The sequence below is a fragment of the Equus quagga genome, chromosome 2 (genome assembly GCF_021613505.1).
Source record: "Equus quagga isolate Etosha38 chromosome 2, UCLA_HA_Equagga_1.0, whole genome shotgun sequence".
Classification (NCBI taxonomy): domain Eukaryota; kingdom Metazoa; phylum Chordata; class Mammalia; order Perissodactyla; family Equidae; genus Equus; species Equus quagga.
In genome coordinates, this window is record NC_060268.1 from 140,875,116 (window position 1) to 140,891,322 (window position 16,207).

The 16,207-nt window shown below is 33.5% G+C and overlaps 1 protein-coding gene across 1 annotated transcript in view; it reads left to right on the forward strand.

The window, feature by feature from the left end:
- Positions 1-16,207, forward strand: part of PCDH15 (protocadherin related 15) — an 874,042-nt gene that overhangs the window by 714,250 nt on the left and 143,585 nt on the right. Inside the window, exons 24-25 of the mRNA XM_046654051.1 lie at positions 13,986-14,126; positions 15,884-15,996. Of these exons, the coding sequence (XP_046510007.1) occupies positions 13,986-14,126; positions 15,884-15,996 (254 nt within the window). The remainder of the gene's footprint in view (positions 1-13,985; positions 14,127-15,883; positions 15,997-16,207) is intronic.

Sequence of the window (16,207 nt, forward strand, 5' to 3'; positions counted from 1 at the left end):
CTATTGCTTTAATTTAAGTATGAACAAAACAAAGTGGACAACGGAAATGGAGAAAATAGAAATACTTAAAAGCCATTGAAGTGGAAGAATTAAAAGTGATTGGGCAAGAGGTTGAAGATAACATAATAAAAGCACAATCAAAAGTGAATCAAGAGTTTCTAACTGGAGTGATAAGCATATTCATGATATTAGTTGATAGAAATAAGGTAGACAGAAAAGAACGCTGTTTTAAGGAGAAAATAATAAGATCAAATTAAACTTTAAATGATTCTAAAACATCTAAGTGCGATCACCTTCAGAATGATAGTTGGCTGATTCCCTCCCCCAGACATGGAGGCTGAGTGAACTAAGTCAGAACGTAGCTAGTGAAGGAGTAATGCTCACTAGATCATTCCAGGAACTACAGTGCCAGGGCTGGCAGGAAGTTTATCCCTTGCCCAGAGTTATAGGTTCATCGAACTAAGGTGTACATAACAACTAGTCTGAGAGGAGGCTCAAGGTAGATGGCAGGATGGGGCCAAGATTCCTTTGCAAGGTCAACAATGCCATGAGGAAGACTTGAGGCTGATACGGGGTTGCCTAAGCAGCTTTGATCTAATGCCAGGATCCTTTGGCTACATTGAGAGGGCCAGGGATGGATCAGGCAGAAAATACGGGAGTGAGGGCTCAGGAAAAAAACATGGAGTAGGAGCCACATGAATAGAAGTTGAAACTATGTAAGTATATACATTCTCCAAGGGAGAAATCATAATCAGGTAAAAGAAAAGCTTGGAAATAAGTCCTCAGGTTATGCCCTTTTGAGGATGAGCCAGGAGCTGAAGAGTGGAAAGAGCCAGAGAAAGGAAAGACCGAGAGCGTAGAAGAAAAATCTGCTTGTGACGTGGTTCAACTGGAAAGAAGACATGTTCAGTGAAGGGAAGGAAATTAAATGGTAAAGGATTTTTTTTTACAGACAGGGCAAGGAGAATGAAATCCAGCTAAATACTGTAGTTCTGTTGACTAGAAACTCATGGGTATCCTTCATGGTAAATTGGCCTCTGCTCTCCGGCAGCTTGCTTAACCTTTTATTTTCCATATGTCTGAGTTATTTTGGGCTATTACTTTTATATATAGGTCAATGTTTTGTTTTTGACCCTATTAGTTTATTTTTATTGCATTTTCTTTGAAGAGTTACTTATGTGCACTTCCTATAAAAATTTTTTGTACCATTTTAATTATATTTCCTGGACTTGTTTACAACTACTTATACTTATGTCTGTATTGAAGCCTATACATGATTTATGTCGTTCCTTTCACATCCGATCCATCCATTTTTAAGTTCTTCATTTTGTTGTGTCCCTTGGTTTATTCATATGTCTTAAATATTTTTAGAAGGATATCTACCTTGTGAGTTCTTATACACATGAAATTTTCTTTTGCTTATACATGTAACATACAGCTTGGCAGACTATTAGAGTCTTGGGTTCAAACTTTGCCCTTTAAAACTACACATATGCTTTTCCACTATTCTGGTATTTAACATTGTACAAGCATGAGGCTATATTAATTTTCTCAATTTTTAGGGGATGTTTTTGTTTTTTGATTCTTAAAATGAAATGTTGTCACTAATATATATTTAGAGTTTTTCTCAGTATTAATTATGTCTGATGTATGATGGCCCCTTTCAATCTGCAAACTCACATAGTTCATCAACCCAAGAAAGTTTTAATTGGCTTCAAGCGTAAGAGCTCTAGAGTGAAATTGGCTGGTTTCAACTTCTAAACCTCCTACTGACTAGCCCTGTGGCCTTGGGCAATTCACTTAATTGCTTTGTCTCTCAGTTCTTACATTTGTAAAATGAGAACAAAATAACATAACTGAAATGTTATACCCCTTGAACAGCAACTCTCCATTTCCCCCTTCCCCAAGCGACCACAATTCTATTTTCTGCATCTATGAGTTTGACTGTTTTAGACACCTCATATAAGTGGAATCATGCAGTATTTGTCCTTCTGTGACTGACTTATTTCACTTAGCATAATATCCTCAAGGTTCATCCATGTTGTTGCAAATGGCAAGATTTTATCCTTTTTTAAGCCTGGATAATATTCCATTGTATGTATATACCACATTTTCTTTATCCACTGATGGACATTTAGGTTATTTCCTCATCTTGGCTATTGTGAGTAATGCTTCAAAGAACCTGAAAGCGCAAATGTCTCTTCAAGATTCTAATTTCAATTGTTTTGATTATATACTAGAAGTGGGAAGTGAGAAGTGTCCTGTGAACTTCTAGCACAGAAGGATTTTATGAACAAATAGCAATGAGAATGAAATGTAAGAACCTAATACTCAATGAAAATAATAAAAGAAAATAATACCATTACATAAAGTTTAAAAAAACACAAAAAGCAAAAATGCACCCAATAGCATCAATTAAATTTTCCTACCAAAGTGCTACATAGTAAACAATACCAAAATATCACCAGTTCATTCTAACAAAGGTTTATATTTTAGTTCGTGGGTCTTTGAGGCAGCTAGAGGTTGGCTGGCCTTGGTTTCAGGCGGAAGGTTGGGCTCATGTCTACTGCACATGTCTCCTTCTTCAGGGATCCACGACTAAGCAGACCTGTTCTTCACACTGAAAGACAGGATCACAAGAGAACTTGCTAACCACACCATCACATGTAAGACTTTTGGTTGTGTGTCACAGTCTCTCACATTCTGTTGACCTGACCAAAGCAAGTCACATGGCCAAGCCCAAAATCAATGGGGCAAAAAATAGAGGAAAAAGGAGTATTTGCTGAACAATAATACAATGTACAACAGTCTAGTTAAAAATATTCTTTAAATGTATTAAAATGGTTGCCTTTGACGGACAAAGGAGGTAGGAGCCAGGTGTGAGGATGAAAGGAGATAAAGAAATGAGAAGTAACTATACTCACCAGATCCATTGATCACAATGTTCCATAAACTAGGAATAATATTTAACACAAATCTCTGTCCCTGTGCTCCAAACGAAATAAAAATCCCTCAATATTTATTATGTGTCTGCATCCAATATTATTTAAGAGTACTGAGTTAAGTATTAAGAATTAAAATTGTCACACTTCCTAGCCTTAGAATTTCAAACTTAAGGAGATAGATATTGATCCAAATTCAATCAAGTAAATAGAAATGGCAAACTGTGCAAAGCTCTTGAAAATAAATCTTTAAGGTGCTGTAAAAGCAGACAAGAGGGAGCCTGATTTTGTCTGGAGAGTCAAGAAAGGTTCTGGAGGAAGCGACTCAAAACGAGCTGAGGTCTGAGAGACAAGGAGACGCGACTGAGGCAAAGAGGCATGGCAGAATTATGCTCTCAAGTGGGAGGAAGAAAACAAAGTTTTAACAGCCAAAAGGATGCAATTTTGCTAGGAGACTAGAGAGGTAAATCTGAGCCAGATCCTTTGGAGTCTGGTAGGCCCTGAAGATAGTGTCAAGATTTCTTGTTTCATCCTAAGAAAAATGGGAGGCTTTAGGGCAGAGGGGGCAGTATCACTAAGGAGTAGCTCTCATTCAGGTTCATCCCACTTTTGAGTTCTTTTGGTTTTGTGAACTGGTTTTTGTGAGGGAAGCTGAATGTGTGCCAACTGTTAGCTTCATAAATTTAAAAAATGTAACTAAGTGAAGAAATTTTACAAGGAATGTGTTATTTGTTATGTGATGTCTTTAGGGGATTGAGTTGCGTTTACCTTTGAAAAACATATTTCCCAAAAGACTTAGTGGTAAATAATCTTAAAGCAAACATTTCTTAGGATATGTATAGTTATGTTAATACCATATCTGTAGAAACTGAACTATACGCAGGCATTATATTAAGTCAGTGTCGTCTGGCATAAGGACCTTGCCTATAAGAGTTTTGACTCACTGTAGTGTCACAACATAGTAGTCACTCCAGTTGTTAAAAAGAGGAGAGGCGGAGAGGAAGAAAGAAAAGCACATGAACTTCTCAGTGGTTGCATGGAGATTTTGACCTGCCGTTATTCCTAGTCTCTTTTAAGGATAACTTAGAACGCAGTTAGATCCACTAAAAAAAAATGACTAAATCATTATAACTGCAAAGAACACTACAAATGACTTTGCAGTAATCCTTAATGCTAAATCATATTTGGAAGATTTCGTGAATGACACTGTTACAAAATAAATCCCATTAGTTGCTTTCAAAGATGTCGGGAGGAAGAATTTTGGAAATCACATCAGGGAGAAAAATCTTTGTGTACTTGAAAACAAATTACTTAATATTTGTGTGTAATGATAATAATAGGTTTAGTATTCCCTGATATAATGTGATTGCCATTATTATGAAGAAAGTTATAGGGGTCTGAGTAAGTAATTTCTTCATAATTATGTATTTAAGAAAAATGACTAAATCCAAATATCCCCTGATATTAAGGACTTAATTATTTTGGTCCATTATAATCTCATTGAAATTCCCTATGTTTGCAAGTTTAGAACATCCTTCATACAAATCTGCAATTACCTTCTGTAGCAATTAATTACATTCTCACCATCATTAAGTCAAAACATATTGTGTTTTACACTCACTGTAAGAATGGAAATCAAAAGTAAAAAAATGCGCTGAGTACTAAAGAAAATAATTGAAATCTTAAGGTTCTATTTTCTTGATATAAATTTACATTTATTCTGCTACATTAATTATACTCGCCTTGTTATCGTATAGAAATATGTTACTTTTTGATTTAAAAAATCTCATGTAAGTACCATTGTGATAGGATATCTTGTCTGTCATGTTCTCATCATCTAGAAAAATTGCCTGGTTCAGAGTATTACTATATCACCATATTACTATATATGTACTGAATAAATGACTATTCCAGTAGTTTGTCTCATACTAATATTTCTTGAGTTTTCCACATGTCAAATTTAATAGATAAAAGGGCATTACAAAGTTAAAATCAAGCCTTTCTCAGTTTGGAAACCACACAGTATTTAAATAAGTCACATCCTACCTCAATTCGTATTTGGAAAGAAGCCTAATATATGAACAAACTAATGAATTCATTCATTTATTAATAGATGTCATAAATTATGTCCTTCCTGAGGGCACTTAGGGTTGGCAAACATCCGCAGAGTCCCTCACAGCTATTGACTAATGTCACTGGTGTTGGTGTTTGTGTTTAACTAGGAACAATGGTATTGTACAGCAGTTACTTAATTTCTTGAAACCTTGCTTCCATATAAGAATGATAAGACCATTTCCCTGGACTGGTACTCGAGTGTAAGGAGGAATGAAAGCACTTAGCCAATGTCAGTAGAGATGTCAGTTTATATTTCCTCCTCTTCATCCTTGCTTTCAGGGTGATGGCAAACGTCTAAGTTTGCCTCGGGTTTGGTACAGTGTTTATATCCTCATCAAGTATAAACTAGTGCCTGGACTCAGGAAGTAATTTTAGTGCCCTTTGTGTATTTGATGTCATCCATTGTAAGATTTGAGAATAAAGTTTTCATGAAAACACTGTGCTAATAGTGTCTTTATAATTCCCCCCAAAATAAATATGTAGGTATTTTAATAAGGTTCTTCCCAAACATTAGCAAGGTATTTTGTTTAAATAGACATCGTTAACTTATGTCACTTCATAATGATACATATCTACTTTTACCCTGTTGAGTTTAAGATAGAATGTCCAAAATCTTAACACATAAATTAAATTTTAATTTGTCATTTTAATACTCAAATGATATACCAGTATGGACTCCACATATAACACAATTGCTACAGCCTCAATAAATCAAAATAAGTTTTAAGGCACATCATAAATGAACAAACTCACAGCCGAGTGGGGGAGACAGAGTTCATGTGCAAGTGCCTACACAGTGAGGTAGAAAGTCACCTTGGCTATAAATCCAAAGATCCGTGCTCTAGTTCTAGCACCTTCATTTAGTGCTACCCATGCTTCTCCTTTATAGCATTTATCAGAAATGTTAGTAGATAATTGTGTTTACCTGTGTACCTTTTGTCTCCCCAACTGACCACTTATGAGGCCCATAAGTATAGAAGTATATCTGTCTTTCTCCTCACTGCCTATCATCTTGAGGGTTGAATATGAGTAGCTATGGATAAGGAGCTATGAACAGATACTGGTGAGTCTTAAATTGAAAACTTGCCAACAATTTTGCCACATTTTGTGATAAATAAATTCTTAAAAGTCCTCTAAACCATATAGAAAATTACCTATGTAGCTATGATTCTTGCAATTACCAGAATTATTACTCAGAAATCTCAATCTTGTTCAAGTATAGGTTAACCCATTATATGACTCAGATTTAACACATTATGCAGTGTAGTCAGTATAAGAAAATATCATCTATATCCTATTAATATAGATTATCTAAGGATTTATGTATTAGAAAAATCCAGAGGATTGTGTTGTTATTTTAAAGAATTGGCTTAACAACAGAATGTATTAAATATAATTAAGGAAGTAACATAGAATATAAAGACAGAGGCCAGGAAGTAGGGAAGAGATAGTGCTTCACATTTAGCCAGTCTAGAAAAAAATGGAGGGATTTTCATGATGCTAGACGGTTTCTTTTCTCCAATACTGTACTCAGGAATCTTTTTGAAAAAATATTTCTTCTCTTCCTATCTTCTACATTTTGGGAGCTGTATTTTCATGAGTTCTATTATCGTCTCTTTTATGAAGCCTCTTTCCCAAGCAAAAATCACGGATGTAAATTTGACTTTCTGCTCTCAAAAAATGTACATATGGCTACTGCAAAGAGGAATACAATTATACATATTTTCAACTATGGGGCATTACACACATAGCCATTCACATCTATATAAGAATGCCCCCTAGAGTTGTGTATGCTGGCATTCAGCATACACATATACATAAGCTTTGATCATATTCTAAGTATTCACTTAAAAAATTATTATTGACCTCTGAAGTAATGGCAAGCCAAAAAAATATCTGCTCTAATGGAGTTCACATTCAAGGGACAGAGATAGGCTGCAAGCCCCTTAAACAAGTAAATATGTAGCATAAATTCAGATAAGGATACATACTATAAAGAAAATAAAATAAGGATTGACTCAGTGTGCTCTATGGGTAGGTATAAGCAGAGGAGGTGTCATTTGAGACTTGGGTGTTAGAAAGGATGCACCATGCAGGAATGTTGCAGGCAGAGTGAACAACAAATGAAAAGTGCTGAGCAGGAGTGAACCTGGTATTTTAACAGGCCAATCTGGCTGAATTATTGTTGATGGACATCAAGAAGGAAGGGATAAGGGATGAACTCTGTCTCCCCCCCTCGGCTGTGAGTTTGTTCATTTTCATACTCTCAGGACTCAGCAGTGTCCAGTTAGTAAACATGTTAAATGAATGAACATATGAATGAATAAAGGAATGAATGGGTCCCACATATAATGAATCTCACATATGATGATATTTAATATAAATTTATTCATATTAAATATCAAATTTAATATGCCATATGCCATATTAAAACATATGGGCAAGAAAAGTGTTAGGGAATAAATAATTTGATGTGTTAGGAATCAATTGCTAATATTTTATATAATTTTTAAATTTCTCTCCTTAAAAATATGCTATATATGAAATAAATTTATTTTCATGAAGTTCCATGATGCCATTTTTCTAACTAAATTAATTTAATTTTGTCCAATGGCAAAACAAAAAGTCTTTTGGGATTTGTTCTAAATTGTGTTAATTTCCATTGTCTATCTGATGCCAAGTCAAAGTTTTCAGCACCCATTGATTGATTACACTTCTGGTGATATTATGGTTCTATTTTAAACATTTTTTTTCAGGAAAATACATCCCTCTTAAGGAGAGTGTGTCACTACTTTGAAAATTCAGGAAAAATATCAAAGGAGGTTTTAGTGAATGGAAGTTAACTTTAAGAAGGATTAGTGTACCAGCAAGTCATTAGTCTTTTTAATTAAATCATAGTTATCTGAAGTAACACTTGCTTCAGTTGATGAGGTAGGCTGAATTTATAGAAATAGCTGTCATGGTAAATGAGGAAGCTTCAAAAAAGCTGGCGTGGTATGCTTCTCACATGTCCTCAGTTTCCATAAAATTTTAAAGAAGAAACATTTTATTTACCCTTTGAAAGACCCAAAGAGGCAAGCTGATGAAAAATTCCATCTTTGCCACCCCTGCCTAGATAGAATCTTTGCAGACAATTTCATCACTTCCTATTAAATTAATGTTTATGTCTTGGTTAATTCTTTCTGAAATTTTTTCCTTGGATAATGCCTCTTCATGATGGCTAAGTATATAGAGCAAAATCCAAAATTGTTCGAATAGTTTTTTATGTGCTATTACATACATTTTATGAGATTACCTATTAACTTTCCACTAAAATGTTGGATTAAAGTCTATTTTATAGTTTCCTTTTGAAATTTTACATTGCCTGAAATGGCAAAATACATTTTACCTCATTAGATTAAAAAACCTGTGCTAAGGAGAGGCATTGTAATCTAGCCAGGTGAACTAAAGAATAAAATTAAATAGATTCCACTAAGTGGATATCTAAAGTATTTGTTTTCTTTGATGGTGACCTAAAACAATATTGTTTTATTCTTTTGAATCCACAGTTTGAATACATTTCCAAAACAACTATGGTAAGTTAAAAGGGTCTGGAGAAAAGATATAAAAGCAAGACAACAATGCCTAGGATGATATGAAAACAATTAGAAATATCTATCCTAATATAGCAAGGCTAAGGGGTAAAACACTGGTCTTCAAAACTATGAAGAGTTATATTGTCCTGTAGAAAAGGAGACACTGTGTTCCATCACTGCCGAGGAAAAAAATGAGATTTGTTTTTAGCAGGTATTTTGGTGAGGAAGATACTTTCTAATTGCCCAAGTCCGCAAATGCTACAATGGGTTTCTTACAATGGCTATGAATTTTCTTTGCTAATATCTTTTAAAAATTTATCTGAATGCTATAGTTTAGTAGTGGTAGTGTCTGAAGACAAGGAGCTAACTAAGGACCTCCCAACATTTCTCTGGTCCTAAATAAAGACCACTACATTTGGTTGATCAGAGTGTAGCATCAACAAGTCATTTTTTTATTATTTGCAAATCAAACCACAGCCTAGTTTCAGTTTGGTATGAACTTTAAGAAAACAATTTTTGTAAACTTCTTTTAGTGTTAGTATTAGAGTGATTTTATTATAATTTAGAAATTTTGTAGAAAAAGAATCTACTGCCATAGTAATAAAATTTTAAAGATTGATTTCTTTCTAAAAGGATAGCTCTTCCTTCAATATTGATGACCCAAAAAATCTCTCTTAATAAACATATAAATACATATATAAGAGACACAATATAATTGATGTAGAAAGTAATAATTAAATATTTTCATCTCAATTTAAGTATATTTTTATAGCTTGGTTTATTTTTTTAAAAAATATGACTAACTAAGTAATGTATACAACGGGGAGGAATAGCAACTCATTGGGAAAGTGTAAGAATAAAGAAGAATCTCTCTATTTCTAGTACAACTTAAAATAAACAAATATTTGTTAAATTAATATTTATCCAATGATAAATATTGAATATTCATGTCATATCACAGTCATTAAAATGTATAATTCATAAACTCGATGAACTATTTTATTTTAGTTTTTAAAATATAATTAATGCGTGAATTTTTTAGATTAGAATACTTTGATCTTATCTCTTAAATTTTTAATGGAATCAAGTATTAAAGGATATTTAATAAGCAGTAATTTTAAATGAAGTTTATAATGATACTTTTTTTTTAGTGTTCTTGAACTTCTGGATTTCACAATGACATTGTTTTCCAGATTAAAGCCATAGTAATTTTAATTTTTATGACTGCTTAAAAACCTTGCATTTGACCTGATTCATGTTTTAAATGTCCCAGGGACAATGTTAGGTATGTTAATTGAAGCTATTTCCCAAAGCCAATTATCTTCACCTATTATATAGCTTAATTATTTAACTATAAAAGCAAGACTATTTAAAAAAGATTTTGGAAAGAAAGGAAGAAAGGAAACGAGGGATAAAGGGAGGAGTGGGAAGGGGTAGAGAGGAGAGGGGAGGGAGTGAAAGAGGAAGAAAGAGGAAAAGGAGGGAAAAAATAGAGGGAGGGAAGAAAACAAGGATGGGAGAAGAGAGAGAGAGAGAGAAAACCTTTTGAATTTACTCAAAGACAAATCTAAAGCATTTCAGGTGTTTAGTTATTGTAACATGTAATAGAAAATAAAATGTGATGCATTGATAACAAGGGTGATAAAGAAAAGAATTATAATGTCTCTTGTGGGCTAACAACGTTGTATCAGGGCCACACTTTCTTTATGTGGTAGTAATCTGTAGAATAACAAATCATAAAATAAAAAGCTTATTGATAAAGCTAACATATAATATTTATGTTCATATACATACAATCTTATCTGTAACAATCTTCTGGGAAGTTTCTAAGATGTTCTGAATGCCAAAATGTTTTAGGCATTTGAGAGAGAACAACACACAATACCAAAAGTTAACCTATTTTTATTTTATCAATTAAATGTACCATAAATACCTTGGCTTTATTAAAGACAGCATGCTAGGTATAATTAACATATGTCAAGTTTCTTGCTATCTGTTCTGTGATAGTCATAAGAATTTTAGAACTATGTTACTGAATAGATAGACTGAATGGATACTGATGCTCACGGAAACTCTAAAATTTGTTCTTGATACAGTTTATGCTGTAATTTTGCTCTTTCATCATGCACCTCTTCACGCCAAAGTGGCATGGAACATATACTACATACCTTCCTGGGCAGTGTACTAGGACAAGATTTACTAGGGCCTTCAGTCCTAAAGCATCTTTCCCAAGTCCTTTTGCTCAATTGTATTGCCATTTATGGTCATGTTAAGGGACTATTGCCTTTGAGATAGCATAGGTAAATATTAAGTTGGTTTAATATTTAAAGATCCGTGTTTTAGTATGAAGCAAGTTTGGTCAGGTAATAACTCTCCCATTTACTAACTGAGGAAATTTCAGGAAATGAGTTAATTCTTAAAGCCTTGATTTTCTCATCTGTAAAGTATGGATACTATTCATACCAACTTCTGGATTTCTTGTAAGTATAAATATGAGAATACAGATAATTCACATTGCCTGATATGTAGTAAGACACTCAAATTGATATCTAACAACTCCTGTCATTATCATTATTATGAAAATGCAAGCAAAATTGCCATTGTGTGTGATTATAATAGGTCTGATTCTGTCCAAATAGAAAAAGAGTATTCTAATAAATATGCCTCTTTTCTACACTCAGTGGCTGAAATGGCCACCCATGGCTAGGGGAAATCAGTTGTTCATATGTAAATATTTATCCCAGAGCTGACAGTTTCTTACCATTCTTTCAAGATTTCTACAATGTTTGATATTTCCAAAATCTTGAAATATGTAAATATTTTAAATATCAATTGGAGTGTCCGGGCATCCTTGATGCATGGTTATTCATTCACTAACTCAGGCATTCATTCAAATACTCCTTGGGTGCCTATGTGGGTCAGGTACCATTCAAGGTGTTCACATAGAGCCCCTACCCTTGTGACGCTTATATTCTTGTGTGGGAGACAAACAATAAAAAAGTAAACACATAGAATGTATGTTATGATTCCATGTAGTGTTGCTGAAGAGACATACATTAGAATGATGAGTTAGAGGGCTTGGTGAAGAGGAGGTTAAATTTAGTAGCTGGAAATCTGGCAGAAGAGCATGGCAGGCAAAAGGCCAAGGCAACGAAGTAGGAACAGGGACAATGTGGTGAAAGAGGAGTGAGCAAGGAGATGAAGTTGGATAGGTAAGCAGAAACCAGATGTCATCAGCATATGATAGCCCCTAGTAAGGAGTTTGGATTTAATTTTTGTGTGTGATGGAAAATAATTGGGAATTTGAACAGTATTTAGGAGATGGTTTATATTTTTAAGAGATAACTTTAATAGAATAAGAGCAGAGAGTCAATTAAGAGTCCACTGCAGGTAATAAGTGGATGGAAGAGATGAAAAGTGATCTGTCTACATAAGGGCATGCTTTCATTGAGGTCTTACGGAGGGACTTGATAGTAATTTGGTTGTGGAGTACGACAGCAAGAGAAGGCGTCTATGGTCATTCCTAGGCTTTCAGAGAGACCAACTTGGTGAAAGATTGGGCCTTTTGTGGAAAAGGTACAAGTTTGGGAGAGGAAATCAGGATTCTTGTTGTGGGTTTTTTTAGTTGAAAATAGAATGTCTAAATTAACAATTGTATATACTACTTTGGAATTTAAAGGATGAGAATTTAGCCAGAAATTTAAATTTGGGAGTTGTGAAGGAATAGAAGATATTCAAAGGCATGGAACTGGAAGAGATTTTAGAGGCCTAGCATAGAGGTAGAGAAAATAAGTGTCTGTGATAGAGCCTTGGAACACTCCAGGAAGAGTGGGAACAAGCACAGTCTAAGATAGAGCAGCCAGATAGGAAGAAGCAAAGGCAGAAGAGTGAAAAAAGTTAAATGAAGAATGTGTTCAAGGAGGTAGTAATCAACTGTGATGTGTATTGTATGAAAGGGTTGGACTTCCAGATACTTATTAGGGAATTATACAAGTCCTAAAGGCTAACATATTTGACCTGTAGTCCAAATGTGATTCAGGAACCAACATGAACAACAGATTCCATTCAAGGACAGTCACAAAGAAGATCAACGACGCAAAGAACAATGTTCTTAGAACCATCCTTACACCAAAGTAGCCTTAGAGTCCAACCAAATCCACAGCCTACGGGGATAATGTCCTTACTTCTCCCATATCAGAATGATGCCAAATAGAGGTGTTTATCTGTAAAGAGTTTAGTGGTGTAATATAGTGTCAGTTTGGGTTTGAAGGGGATAATGTCCTTACTTCTCCCATATCAGAATGATGCCAAATAGAGGTGTTTATCTGTAAAGAGTTTAGTGGTGTAATATAGTGTCAGTTTGGGTTTGAAGCCAAGCTGTACCACATACCAGCTCTGTGTCTGAATTATTTATTTGACTTCTAGGACTGGCTTAAGAAATTTTTCAGGCCTTAAGCACTGAAAAGATCATAGTTCTCACCCCAGTGTTACCCTATGTAATTCAAAATGAAACCAATCTAAACTCTAAGTGAAGATATCCAATGAATTTTGACTATTCTCATTATAGTCTCTTTTTTAAATTGTCAAATATTTCTTTCTTTAAAAATGAATCTTTTGCTTGATATTCCAGCTTATTGGTTTGTGTCTGGGATACTTCAACATTCTTTAATTCCTTATGAGCTTCAAGTTCATTAACTAAAAAATGAGTGATAGAGTACACATCTATCATCTATAGTGTGGTTCTGGCATGTAATAAGCATTCAACAAGGGTTACCTATCATGATTTTACTATTATTACTATCGTCATTATTAGTAATGTTATCCTAAAGAATTGTGAGGATTAATTTAAATTATTTATGAAAAAACCTAGCATGGTAAACAGAGCAGGTGGTAAATAATTTTTGTTTCCTTCACTTTCATATCTATTCCTCCGCTTTACCACAATCCTCCACACTTTATCATTCTCTGAGTATCACAGAGTTCAAACATGTATAATAAAAGAAAGCTTATAATCATCTCAGAAGATAAAATATTAAGCAGACATGGTGTTTAAGGTGGAAGGTGAGATTCATATAAGTAAGGGAAAGTGAAAGAGAAGATACCCAAGGCAACCATTAATTTGTTCTTTCACATAAATAATTTAAAATAACATGTAGGAAAGACACTTCATTGATTTATATTAAGTTATCCTAAAGAAATAAAGATTCTGCTACATTTCAAACCTGAAAGTGTGAAATGTTGAAGTATGATTTTTCCCTTCTAAAAGGCCATCTTAGAAATCAGTATAACATTATCACTACAGTTTGTATTCATTTTGTGAGAGTGAATTAAATAATATATAATTTCATTTTAGGGATTACCTGCAAGTCGTGTGAGGTATAGAGTAGATGATGTCCAATTTCCTTATCCTGCCAGTATTTTTGATGTAGAAGAAGATTCTGGTAAAGTAATAACTCGAGTCAATCTTAATGAAGAACCTACAACAATTTTTAAGGTCAGTGAAGTGTTTTCCTTATGTTGTCTATTTGATGTTTAACTTTTGATTGCGGGTTTTGTTTAACAGATGACCATACTTCTTTCCATTTTTCTTTTTAATTTTTTAAAATTTCAAAAAAGTATATTTTTACTGCATAAACACTTAGAAAATACTTAAGTAAAACACTTAAGTAAAAAGAAAAAAAACCCCTTGATATTTCACTTCTTGGAGGTAGCCGGAATTTACCATTTTAATCTCTATCCATTTGATAATATTCCATGCAAATACAAGTACATAAATATATGTTATAAAATAACATGATCATATTGTTCATACTGCTTTTTTAACTGAATAATTTATTGCCATGACAATAAATACTATTAATACTATTATTTTAATGGTTGTATCATGTTCTATTGTATGAATTTACTATTATGGGGATTTTTTGTCTAATATCTTATTGTTGGATAATTAGGCTGTGTCCATTTTTTTGGTTATAATAATCTTTGTTATCATGAAACTCCTTGTGCAAATATCATTTGCCACTTGCTGACTTTTTTCCTTAGGATAAGTACCTAGAGGCAGAATTACTGGATGGGAAGTTTACATGGTCATGCTATGTTATACTTCCAGAATATTTGAAATAAAACCATCTTTCATTATTATCATAAGTAATTTATTTTATTTAATGTTGAGTGTTTCCATTTTCTGTAGTTACTTAGGAAAGTATTTGTCACTGTGAATGAAGCCCTTTGCCCTACACTGGGCAAATACCACATCAGTTAACTTTGTGAATACCAATAAGTACTATGTCTTACATAATTTTACTATTGTTTGGAATAAATGTTCTGTTTGTAAAGCATTAACCCAAAGGTAAATCGTGACTCTCAGGATGATCCTTGGTTATGGTTCCATGATCTAGTTCGAATTAGTTAGATTATTAACCTGCAGCTTCCAAATTACATACATTTCAGAGAAACACATAGTTTTGAAAACACTTAACATTTCTTAAAATAGACATTAGAATTTTTCTTGACATATAGGTTATCAAAGAAAATGATCAATTATAAGAGCTATTTTAGTAATAAATAATACATAGCTGCCACGTCTTAAGACTACAGCTTTTCTTTAGTTTACCTCATTTGAACAACTTCTGCTTTACAGTATGAACTTGGTTTTATATATTTTAATTGTTTTTAAGAAAGCGTATATCAAAGTGTGTTAAGCTATAAAGATTTCCAATTTTATCCTCCAGAGCAAGGTATTTCTACCCTATAATCTTACAGACTGTTAATTCACTGGAAAAATTAATTTCTTCTTTTAAGCAAGATAATTAGCTTTTTGCTATGGACAGGACTGACTTTAACACTTTTTCAATAAGTATTGGTGCTTATAAAGGCACATGTTTTTACTGTAGGCACCAGCAGGATTGTGGAAGAGAAAAGAGTTTATAATTGGAGAGATATAGTATCGTATACTTGTTTTACTGGTAGTTTTTTTATCATAGAGTTAGTAACTCAATTTCTTTGAGTTTTTTCATTTGGCAAGAGAAAATAATAACATCCACCTGACAGGCTTGTTGTGAAGATTAAATGAGACCACACGTAGCATTTCCTAGCACAGGGTCTGCTACCTAGTAGGCAGTGAGGAAAATGGTCATTGCTCCCCCTCCTGGAAGCAGGCAATCCCGTGATTAAAAGTATACAGAGAAAAATTATGCTTTTATTTTTCTTCTTGTTAATAATCTTTAACATGAATTTTTATTGCTTTTTAAGTTGGTGGTGGTTGCTTTTGATGATGGTGAGCCTGTGATGTCCAGCAGTGCCACAGTGAAAATTCTTGTCTTACATCCTGGAGAAATCCCACGCTTCACACAAGAGGAATATAGGTATTGATTCTATCAGGTTTAGTAATATATAGAGGTTTTCATTTTGTTTTGTTTTGACCTCTTGAAATTGATGTGATATGAATTTATCAATGACGTGAGCTTCTAATTCTAGTTTGAGCATTTCTAAATTAATATAACATTATATTTATTTTAAAAGTTGATATAGTTAAAAGTACAATTTAGTATAAAAATATCAGTTTTAGTAATGCGT